The sequence below is a fragment of the Lepus europaeus genome, chromosome 13 (assembly GCF_033115175.1).
Source record: "Lepus europaeus isolate LE1 chromosome 13, mLepTim1.pri, whole genome shotgun sequence".
NCBI classification, from domain to species: domain Eukaryota; kingdom Metazoa; phylum Chordata; class Mammalia; order Lagomorpha; family Leporidae; genus Lepus; species Lepus europaeus.
The window spans coordinates 41,908,307-41,934,349 of NC_084839.1; the positions used below are offsets into that span (position 1 = coordinate 41,908,307).

The 26,043-nt window shown below is 40.8% G+C and overlaps 1 protein-coding gene across 2 annotated transcripts in view; it reads right to left on the reverse strand.

The window, feature by feature from the left end:
* Positions 1-26,043, reverse strand: part of SRBD1 (S1 RNA binding domain 1) — a 264,042-nt gene that overhangs the window by 211,394 nt on the left and 26,605 nt on the right. For both annotated transcript variants that reach the window (XM_062209376.1, XM_062209375.1), the window contains exons 5-9: positions 21,879-22,045; positions 18,195-18,312; positions 16,437-16,575; positions 10,448-10,544; positions 8,730-8,865 (exon numbers count right to left, since the gene is read on the reverse strand). In XM_062209376.1, the coding sequence (XP_062065360.1) occupies positions 8,730-8,865; positions 10,448-10,544; positions 16,437-16,575; positions 18,195-18,312; positions 21,879-22,045 (657 nt within the window). The remainder of the gene's footprint in view (positions 1-8,729; positions 8,866-10,447; positions 10,545-16,436; positions 16,576-18,194; positions 18,313-21,878; positions 22,046-26,043) is intronic.

Here is a 26,043-nt window from a genome sequence, read left to right on the forward strand (position 1 = left end):
GAGCTTGGAGCAAAAAAATATTTGAAGGGAACTAGAGTGGTTACTAATGAGTATCTCATTTCTTGTTGAGTTGATGGAAATGTTCTAAAATTGAATGTGGTAATAGTTGCACAGTACAGCATACACTAAAAATGTTTAAATGTATAATACAAATTGGTGTATTATATGTGGTATTAATTTTATGTCAATAAAGCTGTTATAAGCTAAAACACTTGGCTTTAAGGTCCCACTCTGCCTTCTGCTAATGTGCACAATAGGAGGCATCAGGCGATAGCTCAAATATTTGAGTCCTGACATCCACGTGAGAGACCTAGAAGGAGTTCTGGATTCCTGGCTTCACTCTAGCCCAGCCCTAACTGTTTTGGGCATTTGGGGAGTGCACCAGCAGATGGAAGATATCGTCTGTCTGTCTTGTTCTCTTTCTGCCTTCCAAATAAGTAAAAGAAATATAATTTTGTAAAAGATGGAGAACAAGACAAGAATGCCCACTCCCACCATTTCTATTGGATACTGTACTGGAGGTTCTAGTCAGAGCATTTAGGGAAAAAAATTTTTAAAATTTAAATTGGAAATAAGTAAATAAAACTATCTCCACTCAAAAATGGCATGAAAAATCCCAAGAAATCCACTAGAAAACTATTAGAACTAATAAATAGCTCAGGAAAGTTGCAGGACTCAAGATCAACATAAAAATCAATTACTTCTATATACTTGCAATGAATATTCAGAAAATAAAAAGAAAACAATTCCACCAAAAAATTAAAATGCTTAGAAATAAGTATAACAACACAAATGCAGGGTCCAGTGCTGTGACATAGCAGTTTAAGGCGCTGCCTGTGGAGCCAGCATACCATGTGGGCTATGGTTCAAGACCCGTTTGCTCCATTTCCAATCCAGCTTCCTGCTTATGTGCCCAGGAAGGCAGCAGAAGATGGTCCAAGTGCTTGGGCTCCTGTACCCATGAAGGAGACCCAGAAGAAGCTCCTGGCTCCTAGCTTTGGACTGGCCCAGCTGCGGCCCTTGCAGTCATTTGGGGAGTGAACCAGCAAATGGAAGACTTCTCTCTCTCTGCTTCTGTCTCTTTGTAACTCTGTCTTTCAAATAAGTAAATAAATCTTTTTTTTAAAAAAAAGTGTAAAAGTGATATTGTGAAGACAACAGAAACATTGTTGAAAGAAATTTAAAAACTTCCCCCCAAAATGGAAAGACAGTCCATGTTTATGGAGCAAACATGATCCAGTTCCCTGCTAATGTACCAGCAGAAAATAGGAAACCTGCAGCCTACGTGGAAGACTCAGAAGAAGCTCCCGGCTCCTGGTTTTGGCCTGGCCCAGGCTCGGTCATTGAGGTCATTTAGGGAGTGGACAAGTGGATGGAAGATCTGTCTCTCCTTCTCTCTGTAACTCTTTATTTATTTATTTATTGCCAGGCAGAGTTAGACAGTGAGAGAGGGACAGAAGAGAGTTATAGACAGTGAGAGAGAGAGAGAGAGAAAAGTCTTCCTTCTGTTGGTGCACTCCCCTCATGGCCACTACGGCTGGCGCGCAGCACTGATCTGAAGCCAGTAGTCGGGTGCCTCCTCCTGGTCTCCCATGTGGGTGCAGGGCCCAAGCACTTGGGCCATCCTCCACTGCCCTCCTGGGCCACAGCAGAGAGTTGGACTGGAAGAGGAGCAACCGGGACTAGTACCCAGCGCCCTAGCCAGGACTAGAACCCGAGGTGCCGGCGCCGCAAGCGGAGGATTAGCCAAGTGAGCCACAGCGCCGGCCCTCTCTGTAACTCTTTCAAATAAATATTAAAAAAAAAAAAAAAGTTAACTTAGTAGATGAGTAAAACTATTCTCACTGTATATGGAGGAGGAGTTCCAGAGGACCTTTGGGGAAGTTCAAACTCCCTCTGAAGGGTTGATGTGTGAATCTGCCCTAACAAACTGGCGACAGACACATTAACAAGAGCCATATTAAATTTATTCATGATCATAAGCACAGGAACCATACAAAATATGAAAGTCAAAAAGGACCATATGGTTGAAGCTTAAATACCCTCTTCATGAGGAAGAAGGAGATGGGAGTGTAGGAAATCTGAAATTTACAAGAGTAGTAAGTGATTTTTAGGGGATATGGATAGGCCTGCAAAACAGATAATGGCCTGCAAGAAAGCTCCTCTGGGCTCCAGGTGTGGTATTTGATTTTCAGTTCCTTCCTCTGTGATATGAATTTAATCTCTCTTGGTTAACAAAATTTCAATAAAAACAATAAAGTCAACTGTGCTCCTCTGTGGTGGATGTGGTCTTAAGGTACCTAAGGGACCTTCAGCAAAAGCCCTTTCCGGTGCTTAAGGAAAGAAAGAATTGAGTAATAGTGGGTTGCAGAAGAGACCTTAGTTCAGCATGTCAATGCACCATTCTTTGCAGTATCATTTTCTGAGTCCTAAAACACCCAAAATATACTAAATGGTTAAGAAATATTTGCAGAATAACATACTCTTCATATCATGTTATACCAAAACAAAAAAAATTTCACATCTGTGTTACCCAAAGTTTAAAACAGCATTACATTTTTAACGATGAAAATTAAATATCACCTGAAAGGGAAAACATACTAGACTTCCAGTATCCTCTCTTTAACAACAAAATGCAGATAAATAAGAAGAAAAATAAATTTTAAAATGATTTATTGAGGACTTCCAGGTTTGGTGAACACTGCTAGTCTCATGAATCCAAATCTCTCCTTATCCTTCCTGGCAAGCCACAAAACCAATAAAGAGAATTAATAAAACACAGAATCAGCATCTTCTGCATTTCTAGAACAGAGTAATAGACTGGCATCAGATTTCTCAATAATAACATACAACAGCAGGCAGTAGCACAGCAACATATCCAAGAAATTTAAGAAGGAGCTGCACTGTGGTGCAGTGGGTTAAAACCATGGCCTGCAGTGCTGGCATTTCACTGACTTCCAATATAGCTCCCTAATATTGTGCCTGGGAAGGCAGTGGAGAATGGCCCAAGTCCTTGGGCCACTGCATCCACATGGGACACACACAAGAAGCTCCTGGCTACTGGCTTTGGATCAGCCCAGCTCCGGTCATTGTAGCCTTTTGGGGAGTGAACCAGAGAATGGAAGACCTCTCTCTGTCTCTCCCTCTCTCTGTAACTGCCTTTCAAATAAATAAATCTTTAACAACAACAACAAAATTTAAGTAAAGAAAGTGCAAAACACAAATTATCATACCAAACCAAGATGTCCATCACATGTCAAGGCCACAGAAAGCAATTCTGAATGTGACAGAGTTCAGAGAATACTGTATACATTTAATCTTCTTGAAGTATATACTACAGCAGAGGTCGGCAAGCTATGACCCATGGGTCATATCTGGCCTGACATCTGTTTTTATAAATACAATTTTATTTCTTTAAAATATTGTATGTATTTATTTGAAAAGCAGAGTGATGTGGGGAGGGGACTAAGGGGAAGTATGGAGAGATCTTTCATCTGCTGACTCACTCCCCAAAAGACTGCAGTGGCAGAAGCTGGGTCAAGTCAAAACCAGGAGCCAAGAACTCCATCTAGGTCTCCTGCATGGATGGCAGTGACCCAAGAACTTGGGACATCTGCTGCTGCTTTCCTAGATGCAATAGCAGAGAAATGGATCAGAAGTGGAACAGCCAGGACTTGAACCAGCATTCTGATATGGGATGCCGGTGTCCCAAGTGGCAACATAACCCACTGCACCACAATGCCAGCCCCAGTAAAATTTTATTAAAACAACAAAGCTTATTCATTTATTTTTTTGTCTATGACTGCCTCATGATACATGGCAGTTGTACAGCTGCAACAAAGGTCATCTCGGTCTTGTAGCCTAAAGTATTTATTCTCTGATCTTTTATAGAAAAATTTGCCAGCTCTGTACTGGACTACTGAATAAGTTTTTATGTAACCCAAAAACTAGAAAGCTTTGTCAAAACGATGCAGAGAAAGCATTTCAAGAAAATTGTAGGGCTAGGATTAAAACAAGAGTAAAGTTGATTTCCATTAAGTGTGCACAAATTCCAATCCTGATATCAGATTTCCTTAATCAACTGTCACTGCAACAAATACCTGAGAGAAGGCACTGATAAACAGTGGAGGTTTACTTTGGCTCATGGTTTTGGAGGTTCACAACCCACGACTGGATGGACAACACTGGATCAGACATCTGGTGAGGCCAGAGGGTAGCATCAGCGGAAGCACATACAGAATAACGTTCCATGGCAAACCAGGAGGCAAAGACAGGGGTTAGGTCTAACTCAGGCTTCTATGACCAACCCTCTCACGAAAAACCTCTCATGAAAAATACCTTCCAAGGGCACACTCCTAGTGACTTACGTACCTCCCACTAAGCCTACTTAAACACTGTAACTAGATTAAGCTTGAATTCTCAATACCATTAACTTACCATTTAGGGGTTAAGGTATCTGCATAAGTTAGTAAACCAAATCATGTTCACATTATGGCACAAATAGATCTCAAAATAAAAACAAGATAAAGGAGGAAACTTGGTAAGATAAAATCCACATTCCAGTTTTAAATAGACCAAGGGGCATAAATACCGTATCTTAAAGCTGTTATTAGGAGCAATATCACCAAAATGGTGGAGTAGGGAACTCAAAAACTCTCTCTCTCCACAGAAGTAACAAACTACTAAGGTAGCAAAAACTGTCAAAACCAACTTTTTCATAAATCTGGACTCTCATAAAAAAATTTACAACCAGAAGAAAACATGAAGAAAGAAGCTGCAGAATTTCCATAAATCAGCACTTTTAACTTACCAGCTACCATTCCAACTCCCCAACTCAGTGTAACCATAGCAACCCACATTCCTGGGACAGGGACCCTATATCAATCTATGTCATATATATGTCACATATATATATAACAATCTATATCATATATATATGTGTGTGTGTGTGTGTGTATATACATAGCCTAGTATCAAAGGTTGTGGTTGTGTGTTTTGATCTGTCTGCTGGTCCCTGAGGAACTAGCTCTAGGGCTTGCTTTTGTTTCATCTGCCTTGGGGTTTACCCAGGCACAAACAGATTCCCAGGCAGTTTTTGTCAAAAGTATTTAAAGACAGATATATTAGTCATATCCACAAGGGGAAAGAGATAACAGTGATACAACTGGCAGACAGCAAAAATGAGGTATTTGACAGAAAAAGGATTTTTTAAATTCCACGTATACCAGGAACTCTACTGGGCCACCTGTATGCTCAGAGCAGCTGCAGGCTCTGCAAGCACCTAAGACCTTAAGCTTTCACATCTGACTGACCTCGGGGCTCCAAGCAAAAGGAGGTAAGGCTCTGGCAGAGCTGTGGATGACCAAGGACCTAACGAAGTGTTGCAGTAGTGCTCCGACACACAGCCAGTCTTTAAAAGCAGAGATAATTTGAGCTTTGTATTAGTTGGTTGCTTTTTGGGTTTGTTTGTTAGCTTTTTGGATCCAAATTTATGGAACTCTCTGTCAATTACTAGCTAATTACTAAGCTGAAAGAAGAGACACATCATTGGCCACATATTGCAAAGAATTCAGAATTACAAAAAGTATTAAAAAGTCATTAAAATAAACAACCCACAACAACAAACAATTGAGAGGGGAGAGAATTTGATTTCCAGAGTTGCCAGGTTATAATATTAAAATTACCCAGTCTTTACCAAAAAAATGAAAAGGCACACAAAGATTAAGAAAGTATTATTCACTTACAAGAACAAAAGAAATGAATACAAATTGTCCCTGAGGAAGCTTAGACATTGGCCTTCCCAAACAAAGAATTAAAACCACTGTCCTTCCGAGCCCCACCGCTGTAAGCACGTTCTCAGCTATGGCCATGACGATGCAATTGGTGTCCCCATTGACTAATAAGCCGGAGACCAGCCTGGAATGGCGGGCCTGGCCTAACCGTGGGATGCTGGCCCTTGGCACTTGAGCCATCTGCAAGCAGTGTGGGCAGGGAGCCCAGCACTCTGGCCTCCCGGTCAGGTGGCCCCATCTCCTCAGGCCCTTACCCAGGCCTCTGTTGGGAACCATGTCAACATAAATCTACTTTCCAGAACCCCAAGGGGGGACCTGCAGGAAATGTTCAGCGGCAGATACCTAAAGTGAACTTGAAGCAAGAGCCGGCGGCTGGTGAGGCTGTCAGAGCTGGGGGTAGTGATAAAGGTAGTGAGGAGATGCCACAGGTGGGCTTCCTGGGAACCCTGGGGAAGAGGCCCTGCAAGCTGGCTGGGCAGATCACGTGGTGGGTGTGCCTAGGAGGGAGAATAGTTCCCAGGTTGCCAACTGGAACAGAGGCCTGGGTGTTGGTTCAATCCGTCCCCCTTGGGTTTCACAACTTCGGGCTCGCTACCTCTGCTCACGGCAGTTGAGGCTGCTGCTGCTTGGGCACGTTCGGGGCCCCAAGCCTGACCCCTGGAACTGACCATCACTCACCTATAGTTTCTGCCAGTACATCTGATTCTGGAATGATTAAAGGCTGCTTTGACATCAAAAATAAATAAATAAATAAAACCACTGTCCTTTAGTTCAAGGAAATCACAGACAGAAACAAGGAAAATGATGTACTAACACTACAGAAAAAATGAAGACTTGGGAATTATTATAAGGAACTAAGTGGAAATTAAGGAACTGACAAGTATAATGATTGAAATGAAAATTCACTAGAAAATGTACTAGGTTTAACAGCAAATTTGAGCAAGTAGAAGTACAATCAGTAAACTTGAAGGCAGGCCAATTGAGATTCCACAGCTTGGGAGGAAAAAAAAACAAAGAAACTAAATGAACAGAACCTAAGATACCTGTGAGACACTACTAAGCACACCCACTATATAAAATGGAGAGAAGAGGAGAAAACTGGCAGAAAGAATTTTTAAAGAAAAAATAGCCAAGAATATCCCAATTTTGAAGGAAACAATCTACACATCTAAGACTCACAATCAATTCTAAGTAGGATAAACTCAAAGAGATCCAGAACAACAGACATTATAATCAAATTGTCAACAAAAGACAAAGACAGATAATCTTGGGGTGGGTGTTTGATAGAGCAGTTAAGACCTTTCAACCCATATCAGATTGCTGGGTTTGAATTCTAGCCCCGCTTCCAACATGAGTTTCCTATTAATGTGCACCCTGGGGGGGGGGGGGGGAGGGGGGCAGCAGGTGACAGTCCATGTACTTAGGTCACTCAAGTGGGAGATCCGAACTGAGTTCTGGGCTCCTGGCTTCCAGCTGACCTAGCCCCAGCTGTTGTGGGCATTCATAGAGTGAACTAGTGGTTGGAAGCTCTCTCTCTGCCCATTTGTTTCTGTATTTGTCTGAAAGAGTCTCTCTGCCTTTTTTTTTTTTTTTTGGACAGGCAGAGTGGACAGTGAAAGAGACAGAGAGAAAGGTCTTCCTTTTTGCCATTGGTTCACCCTCCAATGGCCGCAGTGGCTGGCACGCTGCAGCCGGCGCATCGTGCTGATCCAAACCAGGAGCCAGGTGCTTCTCCTGGTCTCCCATGGGGTGCAGGGCCCAAGCACTTGGGCCATTCTCCACTGCACTCCCGGGCCATAGCAGAGGGCTGGCCTGGAAGAGGGGCAACCGGGACAGAATCCGGCGCCCTGACTGGGACTAGAACCCGGTGTGCCGGCGCCGCAAGGAGGAGGATTAGCCTATTGAGCTGCGGCGCCGGCTCTCTGCCTTTTAAATATTAAAATTTATTTTTTAAATGAGTCTTTAAAGTAAGATAATCTTTAATGCAATAAAAAAATGGCTTGTCATGAACAGAGGTTCAATAATATTAACAGTTGATTACTCATGAAAAACCATGGTGGCCTTACCACAAGACAGTGAATGAGAGACATGAGATACTCAAACTGCTATAAGAGGGAGTGTCAGCTAAGAATTCCACATCCAGAAAAATTAACGTTCAGAGTAAGTTCTGGAGACTGGCTAACAACAATGTGAATATATTTAACTTTACGGATCTATATGCCTAAAAATGGTTAAGATGGTTCATTTTATGCCACAATTGAAATTAATTTTTTAAAGTGAAATTAAGACACCCCAAATAATCAAACCCTAAGATATCTGTCATTAAAAGACCTGCCCCACATGAAATACTATAGAAAGTCCTTCAGGCTAGAACTGAAGGAACTCAAAGACGTACCAAGAAATAAAGAACACTGGTAAAGGTAGCTTACATGTATAAATATAAAAGTCAATAATATTTTAACTCCTCTTTCTTCTCCCATGTTTTAAAAGCCATATTCCATGTGTAGATATAGCCTATAAATATATTTAGGAAAAAAATTGGTAAAACAAAATACGAAATTAAAAAACCAAGATTAAATGACCATGGATGTACAACTACACAAATCTCTCTCAGTTGTATTCTAAATCAGGTATCTCTGATTTGTGGGTAACATGGAAATAACCCAGAATTGAGTCCAGCTCCAAGTCTAGTAAGAGCAGAGTCTAGTAAGGAAGATTACTGAGCAGAAAGTCAACATACCTGAGTGGCTACACTGTCAACCTCACTAAGAATGCTATCTTCTCTGAAGCCTTCACGTGTGGTTTGTGATATGAAAAGAATGACGGTATTATAAGAATTCTTATGAAGAAAAAAATAGTTCACACAAAATCCTTTAGTAGGCAAACACAAAGTATTATCATTATTATGACTACCAACATGCATAAGCAGTTAGTTACCTGATGATGCTGGATATTTCTTATGTTGCACGAAAAATTCTGGTACAGCTGAAATTTATCGACATCTTTCTCATTTACCTTTTTTGAGGAAACTTTCGCCAGTGATGACTGTATACAAATGTATCTATTCTGGCACCTATTTAGACACACAAAAGTTGAAAATAAAAAAGCAGTAGTTATCAATCTGTGCTTTAGAAATATACTTAATGGAAGTAAGGGTAGCAAAAAGGTAACTCCGTTAGCAAATGAGGTATTTTAAGGATGCTCAACTAAGAAAATGATGTTATTAACCCATCAAAGAGGACTCTGAAGTAAGTTTTCAGCGTTGCAGCTAAGACACCTGCAGCTGAGACAGCAGCATACCTGGGTTCAGTTCCTAATTCTGGCTCCTGACTCCCGCTTCTTGCTAATAACCTTGCGAGGCAGCAGTAATGACTCAGGTAACTGGGTTACTGCCACACACATAGGACATCTGGATTGAGTCCCCAATTCCTGGCTTCAGCCAGGCAGGCAGAGTTCTCTCCCTCAGTCTTCCTCATTCTATCTTTCTATTTGCCTCTCAAATAAATACATTAATTAATTTTTGAAAAAGGAGAACTCTGCCTACTCATGTTAACACAGGTCCTACAAATTTATGTTATCAACCCAATCCCCCCATAAAATGTCTAAATGAATTCAGATTCTATCTGTAGGTAGGCAAGAGCCTCTGGTCTAAATGTTATCCTTTCCTAATCACTGAGTTAGGCAGTCACAGTCAATTAAAAACTAAAAAGGAGGGAAACAAAAGGATGTGTCAGGACAGCTTCCAATGACAATTTATAAAATGGAACCAAATTGTAATAGCATAATTAGCTATAAAAATACATTTTAAATGTAAACAATTCTGCTACTTCAACTCATTCCTGTTGGGGCACTGAGAAAACAGAAAAGTTCTTGCCCCTTATTAACAAAATCCCTGGCAAGCAACAGTAGTCAATTATTCTGTCTCTCCCTTTTACACTCCTTTGAACAGCTCACTCAGCTAGGGATGTGGAGAGAGAGGGAGAAGAAGAGCAGGACCCTTAAAGAAGCTTGTCTTCTGATACACAGCAGAAAAGACAACATAACTCAATAGAAGGGAGTTTTACATTACTGTCATTTTTTTTTAAAGAGGTATGAAAGCCATGTGCCCAAACAGCTTTAGGTGACAAATCTTGTAACTTTATAACTAAGACTGGACTACACAGATGAGCTGCTCTCCCCAACAGCTAACATCTCTTTTGAGGTCAGCACACTGACCCATCCCTGATACTGTACATTATCAAGTCAACCCAATTACTGGCCAACACCAGAAATGAGAATTACAAAATTAAGCACATACAATCAACATGTTTAAGACGCAATGCCACTTACGCTAAAGAATCATGAATCTCTGTCTGGTGTATGTTATGCAATGCAGTGGTTTTTAAACTGTAGTCATCAGAACCCTTAGCTGAGTTGTGTCAGTATAAGGAGGATGAGTAGGCAGAGTTCCAGGCTCCCTTCCCAGCATTCATTTAAAACAACTTCACTTTTATCTGTATTATATATTAGAGTTCTGCTGTTTGAACAAAGAGTTCTGCTACTTTAAAAAGAGTCTGAAAACAAAGTTTTTAATGAATGCTGTTGTTAGCACTAATCATGTAACCCTTAACAGCACCAGTCCACAAAGCAGAAAACTCTATGAAAGAGTTACTCACAATTTCCGAATGAAGTCAAGCGTGTCTTTGTCTTTAGCTATCATGTCTGCTAAAATATGTTGTACTCCTGTTTCAATATCCTGCAGCGCTGAAAGCCCTTCAGAAGGGTAAGAGAAAGAACAAAAGCAAAAAAGTGTTAAGATTAGTTTTAAAGTCTATAATTGAAAGACACTAAATTAATTCCAGTCAAAATAAAATCTTAAGTGCATAAACCTAAGACAGAAAAATACTGCAGCAGTGACTAGCTTGTAACAAAAAGCAAGTTTCCAAAAGCAATATAGGCCCTTTACATGTTATACTGCCTAGTGGTAAAAACGCAGCTCTGGAACCAGCTGCCTGGCTGGATCCTGGTTCTCTCATTTATATTATTACATATAGTTTTGGGATCCTGGGCAAGTTTTCTGACTTCTCTGTACCTCAATTTCCTATTAAAATGCGATAATAATACTACCTCCTTCATTAAGTGGCTGCAAAAACCAAACATGTTATAGGAAATAGGCACAATAGAATTGTCTTCCAAAGTATACTATTTCACCTATTACAAAAACTCTCCTTTACAAGAAATTTTATTATACTCTTATTTTGGATTGTGAGGCACTTATTCACATTTTCAGTAACTATTTGAATTTCTCAAATCTCATATGCACAAGAGCAATCATGCATTTGTTCCTCTTCACAGTTACATTTTTTTTTTTTTTTTTTTTGACAGGCAGAGTGGATAGAGAGAGAGAGACAGAGAGAAAGGTCTTCCTTTTTGCCGTTGGTTCACCCTCCAATGGCCACTGCGGCCGGCGCATCTCGCCGATCCGAAGCCAGGAGCCAGGTGCTTCTCCTGGTCTCCCATGTGGGTACAGGGCCCAAGCACTTGGGCCATCCTCCACTGCCTTCCCGGGCCATAGCAGAGAGCTGGCCTGGAAGAGGGGCAACCGGGATAGAATCCAGCGCCCCAACCGGGACTAGAACCCGGTGTGCCGGCGCCACAAGGCGGAGGATTAACCACAGTTACATTTTCTACAAATGGTGCATTAAGTTCTAAGAGCTTTACAGCAATGAGTCTTGAACATCATGCCCCTGTGACATACCAACTTAAACACTGGTAGAGATTATTTGCAATTTTCTTTCATTCCTTTAGTCTTTTTGCTTGAAAGCTCTTTAATTTTTTTTTTTTTCAGTAAAGCTTGAATTACTTAAGCACTTTGTATGCTCTTCTGTGAGTATACTTTTAACAGGTAATAGACACAAAAGCCAAAGAGAACAGGAAAACAAAGTTATTATGGCATAATTAATAAAGAGGAAATGCCTTGTGTGGTTGTGTTAACATTAACTACTGAAGTAAATGCATTTATTTTTTAAAATTCAAAGAAAGAAATCTGGCCAATAGGAATTATATTTACATTTTAAGAAAATTAACAAATCACCTGAAGACTGCTCATATAAAGAATTTTAGAATGGTTGTGGCACATAGTAAGCATGCAATAAACATTCATGTGTTAGTTATCTGCCTGGATAAGTCTTCATCTAAGAAAGGTCTATACTATAGGCTAAGTCCTGGAGCCCCAAAGCACCTCAGAGCAACACTACACAAAGTTCAAGGACAAGGGAGAAAACCAGTAGGGAAGATTAAACCTACAATGAGAGCCATCAACAGAAGTGGATAACAGAAAGAAGAAATTACAGCCTTTGCTATAACCAAGGGGCTTTGAAAATCTCCCATTGTATGGGGAAATACAACTTAAAACCTAATATAATCGATATAACCTTATGCAACTGAAGTTTGCTAGAGTTCCAGAGAAATGTTTTACAGTTTCTGAGGATCCAAAAATAAAACTATACTAGGTACTTGTTAAACATAAATTCCTAGACTGTGGGCTTCTGATACTCATTAAATTTTAAAACACCCTCCTCGGAAGGGGCTTTGAGCTACCTTTAAAGCAGTGGTGCTCAGTGGGAGGTAGACATGATCAGAGTCATTTGAGAAGTTCTTTCAAATCACACACTCCCTCCTAAGTCCAACCAGGGTGGAAAACAGGTTGGAAAGAAAGTCTTGTGTGTTCTGAAAAACCTCCTTCCCCCATCAAAGAGACCTGCTCCTTGAGGCTTAACACAGCCAAGGATAACAGGAGCTCCAAAAGTTTAGCACCTCAAGGAAATCCAGAGGAAACAAGGTCCCCAGAACCAGAAAATCACACCCTCTGCCTTATAACAAAATCTTCCTAGGTGTGGACTCGCCAAACCTCCAGACCTGTAACAAAAGTTGAAAGGCCAACATTTCTTTTCACTTTATTTGCACTTGGACTACCTCTTCTTACACAGAATAGGAAAACCAGCTAGTCCTCCTTGAATGCAACATGGGAATATTCAGGATCTCCTAGAACATGTCCATCTGTGGCACAGTGCAGATTTCTGATTCAGACCAAATTCTGGGTAATCTGTGGCAATGAGGAAGTGTCTTCTATTGAGACGAAAAAATCAAAATATCTCGTTTCTTAAATACTTTGAGGAATGAAAAAAACACTTCGTTAGAAAAACAGTAATAGAATTTGGCCGGCGCCGTGGCTTAACAGGCTAATCCTCCACCTTGCAGCGCCCGCACACCGGGTTCTAGTCCCAGTTGGGGCGCCGGATTCTATCCCGGTTGCCCCTCTCCCAGGCCAGCTCTCTGCTATGGCCCGGGAAGGCAGTGGAGGATGGCCCAAGTCCTTGGGCCCTGCACCTGCATGGGAGACCAGGAGAAGCACCTGGCTCCTGGCTTCGGATCGGCGTGGTACGCCGGCCGCAGTGGCCATTGGAGGGTGAACCAACGGCAAAAGGGAAGACCTTTCTCTCTCTCTCTCTCACTATCCACTCTGCCTGTCAAAAAAAAAAAAAAAAAAAAATCGAATCTTTAAAAAAAAAAAAAAAAGTAATAGAATTGAAGGTGATCATGATGGGAAACATTCTAAACTAACTTTAGAAAGCTGTACCTTGTTTAGAGGAATAATTAATTCTCCTTCATTTGTGATCATGGTAAAAGAAAGAAGGAGTAAAGGAAATAAAGTCCTGATGTATCAGCTAATACTACTGTAACTGTGCTAGGCCCTGAGCTATCCACATGAGCAGAAGTATCACCAAGTGCCTGTCATCACATATTCCAGGAGCATCACCACAGATGATAACCAAAAGAGATGGTTATGAACAACCTACTCAGTAAGAACTTGGTTTTGTGTGAGAACTAAGGAGATCTTTGTACCAAAAACGCTATGAAGTAGAAGGAAAGGAAATCAACATTACAAGAAAAGCAAGAATAAAAACAGCCAATAGGCCGGCGCTGCAGCTCACTAGGCTAATCCTCTGCCTTGCGGCGCCGCACCCTGGGTTCTAGTCCTGGTCGGGGCGCCGGATTCTGTCCCGGTTGCCCCTCTTCCAGGCCAGCTCTCTGCTATGGCCCTGGAGTGCAGTGGAGGATGGCCCAAGTGCTTGGGCCCTGCACCCGCTTAGGAGACCAGGAGAAGCACCTGGCTCCTGGCTTCGGATCAGCGTGGTGCGCCAGCCGCAGCGCGCCAGCCGTGGCGGCCATTGGATGGTGAACCAATGGCAAAGGAAGACCTTTCTCTCTGTCTCTTTCTCTCACTATCCATTCTGCCTGTCAAAAAAATTAAAAAAAAAAAAAAAGCCAATAAACCTGTGTGCATATAACATTTTGCAAGCTTCCATTCTAGTGAATTATACCATGACTGCATACAGCTTGTTCCCACTAGCGTTAACCTTAATACTTGGCTATATAGTCTCAGCTATTATTAAAATATTAAATGCTGCGGCCGGCGCCGCGGCTCACTAGGCTAATCCTCCGCCTTGTGGCTCCGGCACACCGGGTTCTAGTCCTGGTCGGGGCGCCGGTTCTGTCCCGGCTGCCCCTCTTCCAGTCCAGCTCTCTGCTGTGGCCAGGGAGTGCAGTGGAGGATGGCCCAAGTGCTTGGGCCCTGCACCCCATGGGAGACCAGGAAAAGCACTGGCTCCTGCCATCGGATCAGCGCGGTGCGCCGGCCGCAGCGGCCATTGGAGGGTGAACCAATGGCAAAGGAAGACCTTTCTCTCTGTCTCTCTCTCTCTCACTGTCCACTCTGTCAAAAAAAATATATATATATTAAATGCTGCAACCATTGAAAATCCAACTACTAATACATGTTAAAAATTAAAGTAGAATTTTACTCACTTTGATCCATCTCTATACTCAAATAATCCTATTGTACTGCTTCATTATCATCCCTTACTAAACATATTAAAATGTGTTTGTGTATGAATAGTAGTATTTTACAGATACAGACTCAATATTTTAATCATAAATTCACATTTGGTAGATTATTTAAAACAAAAACAAGTATGGTATACAATCTCTATGGTTTCGTACACAGTGTGGATTTTGTTATCAGAGACTGCCACCTACAGACAGCTATACCCCAGACTAAAGAATCAACAAAAGGCCAAAAGAAACCAGAATTAAGGTAGGGGATACAGGAAGAGATGTAGGTCACAGGGTATAAACTTGCAGGTATATAACCTGAATTAATTCTGGAGATATAATGTACACCATGAGGATTACAGTCAATAATATTGTGTGGTATACTGGAAATTCATGAAGAGTAGATTTTAGGTGCTCTTAACCAAGAAAAAATAATAAAGTATGTGAGATGATGAGCCACATTATTTTTTTTAAAACATTTATTTATTTATTTGAAAGGCAGAGAGAGAGAGAGAGGTCTTGCATCTGCTGGTTCACTCCCCAGATGACCACAATGGCCAGAGCTGAGCAGATTCGAAGCCTGGAGCCAGGAGCTTCCTCCGGGTCTCCTATGTGGGTGCAGGGGCCCAAGGACTTGGGCCATCTTCTACTGCTTTCTCAGACCATAGCAGAGAGCTGGATTGGAAGAGGAGCAGCCGGGACTCAAACCGGCACCCATATGGGATGCTGTCAATGCAGGCAGAGGCTTTACCCGCTATGCCACAGTGCCGGCCCTGGGCCACATTAATTTGCCTCTTAAGCACATAGAGTATTCCTTGACTGTAGTTAGCATTTCACTATGTAAATGATTATCAAAGCACCATGCAGTCCACCCTTAAATAAACACCAATTTTTAAAAAAAATAAATTTTTTAAAGAGAAGCGATCACCAGAGTATCCATCTTCCCAGTCAGTTCTAACAGAAAACTCCTGAAAAAAGCTCCTGCTACCCAGAAAGGTCTCACTCTAAGGCTTATTTAGACAATGAAACCAATGCATCTTGACATGAATTGCCATTGTCCTTGGGTTTTTCTTAGCGATATCTCTTCCTTACTCTTTCCTTATCCCATGCTTTCTCATGCAGGTGCACACACAGAAAAGAATAGGAAGACACACATGAAGTAAATTTTCAGAACAAGGCATTTATTGCTAGGGAGTGGAAGGGTAGGAGTGGGGCCACACTTTACACTTCATGCCTGTCAGAACCACTGAAATGCTTTTTTAAGGAGGAACTGTGACTTATATCATGAAAGAAATTTTTAGAAATAGAAAAAAAGCTTTAAAAGATAATGTAGAAAAAACTTTGTAACTTTGAGATATGAAGGGACTTTTTTACAGAGAAAAAAAGCAACTTAAAAAGATTTAAAAATTATAAAACTAGAACCTATTTATCAGGAGATAGCATAAGTACAATGAAAAGACAAGTTATAAACTGACAGTACCTATCTGCCACACATACAAGTGAAAAATATCTGAACAATACTTAAAAGTTAATGAGAAAAAGAGAAACAACAAAACACGTAAATGGGCAAAAGACCTAACAGGTACTTCATCAAAAGGGGAAAGCTAAGGAATAGATATGCCAGGATTTGTGTTATCACAATTACTTGTTCTTTAAATGCTATAATATTCTTTTGTGTAGTCACTACTTGCTTTTTTAAACAGAAGCTTTTGAAGTGAAAGAAAAAAAAAAGAAAGAAACAGGGCTGGTCTCTTGAAGTAAAGCCGGTACCTTTAACGTCGGGTCGAATGTAGGAGAGAAGATTGAGCTCCCCTGGACGCTCAAGCAGTGTCCTGGCTGCTCCTTCCAATCCCAGCTGTTTTGCTCTCTGGGCTTTGGTGCCCTTACTCCCAGTTTTATATGGGGCAGACTAGAGAAATAAGGGCAGAAAACATATCACATAATCTAGTTTTAAAAAGTAAAAGTTAAAACTAAAACACAAAACTGGAGAACATACTGAGAATTCTAAAGAATCCTTTTCTCCCTTCCCCCTTCCATGGCAATGAATTAATACTAAATAAATTAATAATTGTAGTACAAAGAGGGCCTGTACCTTATCTCAGTTTTATTCTTTTCTACATGCTTAATTAGCTATTTGATTGGTTTCATGCAAATTAAAAGCTCACTGCCCGGATTGCAGGGTCCTCTCCTCAACACAAGCAGGATCCTAAACTCTGTCTTCATGAAGTGCTTCTGCTTTGTAATCCACACTCACTCCTCACCTGCCACCATCAGGCTTGTTAAATGTGGTGTCACAGAGATCCAAGAGGATCCTCTAATTACACACAGCTATTGACACTCACCTCCTTCGAAAGCCCTCTTCCTGAATGCTCCATGCTACAATCATCTCCTGATTCTTCTTACACCTCTCTGTCCATTCTTTCCAGGTCTAGGCTCCCCCTTCCTCCACCCACTCTTCAAAAGCTGCTATCGCTGACTGGCTTCTCCCACGAGCTCCTCTTCAGCAGGTTCTTCCAGTCCCAAGCTTTCAAATGCAATGACAGGCCAAAGATGCTCACATCTGGGTCTCATTCCGCTTCCCCCTTCTGTGTAACCTACTTCCTTCCTCACTCAGCTGGGAATTCCTCAAGGATATGGCCTCTGTATTACTCACCTTTAAAACCCCAAGGACCTACCATGAAAAAAGTACTCAATAATTATTTACTCAATAAATAATAATAAATAAAGGCCCGGTGCTGTGGCGTAGTGGGTAAGCCACCATCTTCAGTGCCAGCATCCCATGTGGGCATCAGTTCAAGTCCTGGCTGCTCTACTTCTGATCCAGCTCCCTGTTAATGCACCTGGGAAAGCAGAGAAAGATGGTCCAAGTGCTTGGGCCCCTGCACCCACATGGGAGACCTGAAAGAAGCTCCTGGCTCCTGTCATTGGATCAGCCCAGCTCTGGCCATTGTGACCATTTAGGGAGTGAACCAGCAGCTGGAAGACTTCTCTCTCTCTCTGCCTCTCTGTAACTCTGCCTTTCAAATAAATAAATAAAGCTTTAAAAAAAAAAAAAAAGAATATTCTGTGGAATTAAATAATAGTAGCTAATGACTAGCTTTTATGTCTTTTTTTTTTTTTTTAAGATTTTATTTATTTATTTGACAAGGAGTGTTACAGACAGTGAGAGGGAGAGATAGAGAGAAAGGTCTTCCCTCCGTTGGTTCACTCCCCAGATGGCCTCAATGGCTGGAGCTGCACCTATCTGAAGCCAGAAGCCAGGTGCTTCTTCCCGGTCACCCAGGCAGGTGCGGGACCCAAGGATTTGGGCCATCCTCTGCTGCTTTCTCAGGCCATAGCAGAGAGCTGGACTGAAAGTGGAGCAGCTGGCTAGAACCAGTGCCCATATGGGATGCTGGTGTCGAAAGCGGAGGATTAAACTACTGTGCCACAGAGCCAGCCTCAGCTTTTTTATTTCTTAGTTTTCTTTAATGATCCAAATCATAACAGTTTCAGGGATTACATTAAAAGACAAAGCAAGTTCCTTACCACGTGTTCTAGCTCTTCAAAAGTTTTACAGTTCAGCAAGGCTTTTAACAAGCATTCAGACATCTTCCCCTCTTTCTTAATTTTCTGGATTGTACTATGAACCTTCTTTGCAACGGCCCTGAAATTAAACACTGTTGTAATATACAAGATCTACATGTCAAAACTGTCATTTTGAGGCCATCTCAAACTTACAGAAAAGTTGTAGGTAAAGTACAAATAACTTTTTTGTTCTTTCATTCATATGAGAATAATCATCTCTAGATACTTTAGTTGTGCCTCTCCAATAGCCAGAATATAACCATCAAAATCAGGTAAATAACACTTACGTAACACTATCATCTTATCCTCAGATCTCAGATCTCATTCAAGTTTCATCAGTAGTCACATTAACGTTCTTTTTAGTGGATTCAGTTCAGAATCACAGGTTGCATGTGGTTGCCATGTGTCTATTGTTTCTAGCTCAAACAGTATTGCAGCCTCTCCTGATTTTCAAGGCCTGGATTCTTTTGAATGCTATGGCCAGTTAGTTTGTAGAATGTCTCACAGTTTCTGTTCCTGTGATGTTTCTTCAAAACTAAATTCAGATGGTACATCTTGGGCAAGACTATCATAGGAGTGATGCTGTGTTCTTCTCACTATACTTACTTATTTACAAATGATTTTCACTTGGCCCATTACTAATTAACTTTGGTCATTTAACTAAAGCAGCATCTGTGGGTTTCTCCACAATACTGATACTCTTTATAATACGTATTCCCTTTGTAATTAACAAGTATTTTGTGTAGATGTACTTTCACACTATGTTATTATCTCATTCCTCATTAAACTTCCAATTTATTCACTGATATACTTGTATCACTATAGAGTTATGGCTTCTTATTTTATTTAGTGGTTAAAATTCATTGCTATTACTTATTTTAATGCCCAAAATATTCCAGGTTTGTCCAAACCCTTCCAACTACTTTCTATGTAGTTCTGACACATCCTGATCATTGTTTGAGCACTTTCTTATTCTCAGGGTCCCAGACATGTAGGGATCATCTCTTACTTTCCCTTCCCCAGCCCTGAAATCAGGAAATGGTACTTAGAAACCAAGTTATAGGTACTGGATATTGCTCACTGCTATTATAGTATCACTGTTCAAGGTGGATACACCCAGCACCCATAATTGGTTTCCAGATACTGTTCTCCAATACAAAGAACCAGGATTCCATGTAGGAACATAAACTCTAGGAATCAATACACAGGGATCAATATAGAAGACAGGACAAGGGGAAGCACAAGCTTGGCAGTTGCCACACTTTACACTTTTCACTGTGAATATACAATATTACTGATGTATTTAATGCAGCTGATACTATGTACAGAATCTGCCTAAATATGCCATTTGCTAAATTGATTGGCAAAAGTTATATATGATAATATGAATTACTAAAAAGGACCAATGAAAAAGAAAATTAAATATTTACTTTTTAAAAAAAAAAACAAAGGCAGACGATTGTCAGTTAAAAGGAGGAATAGATAGTCCTTAGATTACACCTATATGTCGCTGATAGTCCTAGCAGTCCAAGACTGTTTTCAAGGGCTAAAGTCTACTGTGGTCATGTTGGCCTGCATATAAGAAAGGAGAGAGGATCCTTTAGAGAAAAACACAGGAAGCTTTCTTTATTAACCAGAATCACCCTCTTTAATTCACTTTTTAACAGTGAGCCATAGGAAGAAATATATTTCACCTTGCATCTCATTAAACACACATATATAGAGACCATATCTTATTACCAAAAAGAAATATCTACTAAGGAAAAGATCTTCTAAGCCCCAGTCAATATCCCCCACTTATTTCAAGGAATATTCCCCTACCAATATTCAGTCCACTCCTCTCTTAATAGAAAACCAGGGAATGAAACTCCTTTGCAATGAAAATTTTTTATAGAAAACATAATAAAAATTTGAACATAAACCTTCTGTTTGTCCCCATACACCAATGACTTTTAGAATACCTTTAATATTTTTAAACAAACTATTCTTGCTTTTTTGTGACAATTCCCCCATTTCAAGTCCCAAACTCTCAGGCTTTCTTCATTACCTCACCTTCAACCAACAGAAAGTGTCCTTTGTAGTTTGCAAACTGCTAGCCTTCCAGATATGGCATATAGATGATTTTGTTTGGTTCAAAAATGTTTTATGCAAAATCCCAGATTACCAGCTTCTTTTCAGAAACAGAAAGACTCTGTAAATGGCCCTCCATGTCAGTAATGTTCAGGACATGAATAGGGACTGCCCCTCTCAGACAGGATTTGAAATCTTTAGCTCTTATCTGCCAATGCTTGATTTTACCAGCCTGGGCCTGGAAGATTTGCAACTGAGACCATTTGGTTAACAAGCCAACTCCAGGTTGGCTAACAGATTCTGCCTCTCATGAAATAAAACTTTGCACATATCACCAATTTAGTTCCCCTGGCTATAAAAGAACTGTAACAAAAATGATAGAAAAGTTAGTACAATACAAGTCTTCCAAAAATCACAGGCAGCTTATCAAGTTTATTGTAAAAATAACCGTTGGTACTTTTTAGAATGGCTTGGTGCTAGGATTATGCCCTATTTTAATCAGATACTTGTTATAGACTTGCAGAACATACACATCAACAACATAGTGCCTGTGGTGAACATGTGATAAATGTATGAATTGTGAACATTGTTTTAATAAATTTTACTGAGTAATATGGTCAGTCTTAGGGTGTTTATATGCATATTTTTGAGTTATTACATTATATCCAGAGGCATAATTTTTTTTCTTTTTGACAGGCAGAGTGGATAGTGAGAGAGACAGAGAGAAAGGTCTTCCTTTGTCGTTGGTTCACCCTCCAGTGGCCACCGCGGCCGGCGCGCTGTGGCCGGCGCACCGCGCTGATCCGAAGCCAGGAGCCAGGTGCTTCTCCTGGTCTCCCATGGGGTACAGGGCCCAAGCACTTGGGCCATCCTCCACTGCACTCCCGGGCCACAGTAGAGAGCTGGCCTGGAAGAGGGGCAACCGGGACAGAATCCGGCGCCCCAACCGGGACTAGAACCCGGTGTGCCAGCGCTGCAAGGCGGAGGATTAGCCTATTGAGCCGCGGCGCCGGCCCAGAGGCATAATTTTTTAAAAAGTACTTTCCAATCTATAACCATACAAAATTTATAATCACTAATCTAAATTACCATAACCTTTTAAAAGAATGGAAAAATAAATTATAATTATTTTCTACAATACTCTACACTGCCAAAGAGATCATTCAAGAATTGTATGGTATTAATAGAACAGCTTTATGCCTGCTTTGAGTATTTAGATACAACTTACTTCGCTAAGTTTCCTGCTGGAGTCACAGTTCTGCCACTCTGCTCACTCACTTGTGTGAGAAGAAGGTAACAGTCAATCTCAGGCATTCGCTTTCCTTGCAAAGCACCTGATTACTGACGAACACCCAAGCTATGCAGAAACACACCAGTAGAGGGACTCCGTACACCTCTAATAGGTAAGTAAAATGGAGCTGACTTTCTGTCAGAAGATGGGTACACAATAATTTAAAGGAAAAAAAAAAACTCTGGAGCACTCAAAACATACTGCCTTTCACTTCCTCCCTATTTCTTATTGGCTCACAGATCCCTCTCCCTTCCATTAACCTCACCCCCTTCCAGGTTTCTTACCGGAGCTCCTCAAGGGTTTGTCGAACTTCTCTCAAGGAATCAGCATCAAGATTATTAATGAGCTCTTTTCGGTAACGTATGATGAAGGGAATTGTGTTATCATCATTAAAAAGACGGATGATGTTGGCACAAACCCAGAGTTCAATATTAGTTCTCTCAGATAAAACCTGTAAATCACAGACATTTAGTAATTTCAAACACTAAAAACTAAACATCTATATTTTAATGCAAATTTTAAAAATCTAATAATGTTCTCCACTCCCTTGAAAGTTACTTACTGTGGTATTTTAAAAGACCTTTATAAAACACATACATGTAGCAACAAGCCTTTGGTAAAATAGTCATTTCACTAATTCAATAAAACCCAATCTGAAAACCTGTATCATTCAAATCCCATAGTGCTCACATAGAGAACACTTTTCGATGATGCTGCCTTCTCTGACCACCACAAAATCCAGCCCATTAGTACTTTCTCTCTCAAACCTGTGGCTTTTCCTGTTTCCTTTTCCAGCTGTCATCATCATCATCAGTATCTACTACAGAGTCTTTGGGGGATATTGTAGTTACTTCCTCCAATATTGTGGTACTACCCCACTATGTATGTGTGGCTTGACAGCACTTGATCCAACTCCAGTTCCACAACATTTGGTTCCAGTAACCAGCTGTGCCGGTGTTGTGGGACAGCAGGTTAACCTGCCACCCACAAAGCCGGCATCCCATATGACTGCTGGTTTGAGTCCCAGCTGCTACACTTCAGATTCAACTCCCTGGTAATGCACCTGGGAAAGCAATGAAGATGGCCCAACTGCTTAGACCCTTGCAACTCCAAATGGAGCTCCAGGCTTCTGGTTTTGACCTGGCCAATCCTCAACAAATCATGACCATTTGGGAAGTAAACCAATGGATGAAAGATCAGTTCCCCTCGTATCTCTCTCTCCCTCTCTCTTTCACTCTGCCTTTCAAATAAATAAAGTAAATCTTAACACACACACAGAGGCAAAGTGTGACATTGCCCTGGCCAGGGAGATTAGCCCAAGCAACATGAAGTTGACGATTTGGGCTTGAAAGGTAGACTCAGGTATGATGATGATACCCTCCTCTGGAGAAATATAATTTGTAGAACTAGAAACTGGAAGCTACACCATTTTTTTTTCTATTAAGAGAACGATGGTGCTAAAAAAACAGAAGACAGACTGTTTCAGTGCACTGACCTTAACTTCCTTGTTACAAGATCAATAAATCTTCATTATTGCTTAAACTAGTTTGAGATGGGTTTTCCCTTGCTGTAACCAAAAGCTTTCTAGTCAACTGCCTCAGCACTACTGTGGGTTTTCTATCACATCCATCTAGTCTGTTACTAAGGAGGCAAACAGAACTTCTAAAATGTCTGTTCTTCAAGTGCCCTTTCCACTAATATCATCTTTTATCTACCCACAAGGCAGAGTGTGTTGCTGTATTTCATGCCTCCCACCCAACCTCTTTGTATTGCTGGTTACATTTCTAAAACCCAGATGTAACAAAGTCCCTTATTTTTCTCTTTTCTGGTTTTGAACATAAGCTCCAGTAACTCTTATCTACCTAGAAGTAAAAGTCCAATCACTTTACCTTAGCCTTAAAGTCCCTACCAAAGCTTGGTCCTGAATTGTCACTTCCCTCCAGGAGTCAGCAGTCCACAAGGGAAGACAAAACATGAATGCAAGTAAGTACAAGTAAAGCAGCACATTGCAGGCACTGAGTATGCTTTCAGAGAAGAGAAAGATCTCAAAGGAGGCTATCTGTGATACCAGGTGACACTGGCATCCCATATAGGCTCTGGTTCATATCCCAGCTTCTCCACTTCAGATCCATTGCCCTGTTAATGGCCTAGGAGAAGCAGAAGATGGACGAAGTGTTTGGATTACTGCAACCACAAGGGAAACCCAGATAAAGCTCCTGGCTCCTAGCTTCAGCCTGGTGCAGACCTGGCTGTTGTAGTCATCTGGGAAATGAACCAATGGATGGAAAGATCTCTGTCTCTCTGTGTGTTTCTCCCTCTCTCTTTGTAGCTCTGACTTTCAAATAAATAAATAAATCTTTAAAAAAAAAATTGAATGCTATCCTATATTCAGCAGGAAGCCATTGGAATATCTGATCTGTTCACTGCTTATTGTTACCTGCAGAGTCAAGCCCATATAAACTGTCACATTTTGAGAATGGGTAAGACCCATGGACTACAGCTGTGGTTAGGGTATGTGGTTTCCCAAGTCAGCAGCATAAGCATTACCTGAGAACTTGCTTAAAATGCAAATTCTTGGCACCTACCTAAAATTCACTGAATCACAAACATGCGGTAGGCCCCAATAATCTGTATTTTAGAAAAAGGAATCTGTTATTTCTAGAAAAATGAAGCAGACAACAAAGAAATAGAAAGAAGCCCAAGGGATGGGAGAGAGATAAAGCCAGGAACTAGTGCAGTTTTCACTTGAAAACTATCACCTTTAATAAGTATATATTTATTAAAGTAAATAATATTTAATAAATATGTACTTAAATACAAGTTATAGAACTGGCAGACAAAAATGAGAGGTTTAAGCAAAACAAAAAAAGGCAGCCTGGAGATTTTTCTCACCACTAAGACTTAGGCACTTTTTGCAACTGTTGTTTTACAGTAACACCTGTACAGAGTTTATTATGTTCTAAAGATTTTTATATATTCAATATTAACTCATTTAAATTATATGATAGGTATTATTTATATACACAAAAACTGAGGCCCCCAAAATAAGTAAATTACCCAAAGTCACATAAGCTATATTATCTCCTCAAAAATTCACTTTGTGGAGCAAGTGTTGTGGTGCAGCAGGTTAAGTTACTGTGTGAGATGGCCACGTCCCCAATCTGAGTGCCAGCTTCAAGGCCCTGCTGCTCTGCACTAGCACTTATGATCCAGCTTCCTGTAAGGCACCTGGGAGACAGCAGTTGATGGCCCAAATACTTGACTTCCTGCCACTCATGGATGGAATTCTGGCTCCTGGCCTCTGCCTGGCCCAACCCAAGCTGTTGTAGGCATTGGGCAGTGAACCAGTGGATGGAAGACTGATAATTCACTCTCTTTCTCCTCTCTCACTCTTACTCCCTCTATCACTCTGACTATAAATCTTTGAAAAATTCAGTCTGTGTGCAAAGCAAGATGACTTTTCAGGCAAAAATACAAATTAATCAAATAGCCTCACTCCTCCTAAATACTACTGTAGAACAGTAGAGCTTCCCTATGGCTCTCTGGCTGTCAAAACCCCTGACAAAATGCCCTCTCCCAAAGTGTCCTAAAATGTACTCCCATTTCCTCAGGTAACACGAAAACAAATAAACTATAGCCTTAATCCTCATTCTATAAGAAGTAATAGCTAAAGTAAATGACTCTCCAGTGAGTTGAACTGAAATGACTTGCTATTAAAAAATCACTCCCAAACCAGCAACTGCATACTTCTCTACTGTAAAGCTATTTGATTCCTGCTGTTCTTTTTATCTAGTCATTTTATTAGAGTATTTATTTTACCACACCAAAAAGTTTCCTTAAAAGATTGCACAAGGAAAATCTAGCCTATGCCATTAGAAATCAGAAGTAATAATAGGAGAGGAAAAGGGGAGTTAGAAAAACATATGATGGGAAATTTAGGGGGGTTAGTTATGTTGATTTTTGATCTGGAAGCTGGTTATATGATTACACTTTTTTTTTTTTTTTTTTTTTTTTTTTTGAGAGAGAGAGAGCAAGCACCCAAGCTCCCACTCAATCGTTCCCTTTCCAGATGCATGCAAAAACCAGGTTGGGCCAGGGATGAAGCCCAGAGCTAGGAACACAACTCAGTCTTCCCACATGAGTGGCAGGGACCCAATTACTTAAGCCACCACCACTGCCTTCCATGGTTTGCATTTGCAGGAAGCTGGAGCCAGAGCCAGGAATTGAACTCATATACTTCAAATGTGGGCCTTGCTCATTTCTGAGCTATATGTTTAAGTTCAATCTTCTCTATGTATGAATATGCTAAACTTAGAAAAAAAAGTGTTCTTTAAAAAGTTCATACAGAGGTCAGCGCAGTGGCACAGCGGGATAAAGCTCCAATATGTAGCATCATCATCCCATATGAGTGCCAGTTCGAGTCCCAGTTGCTCCTTTTCTGATCAAGCT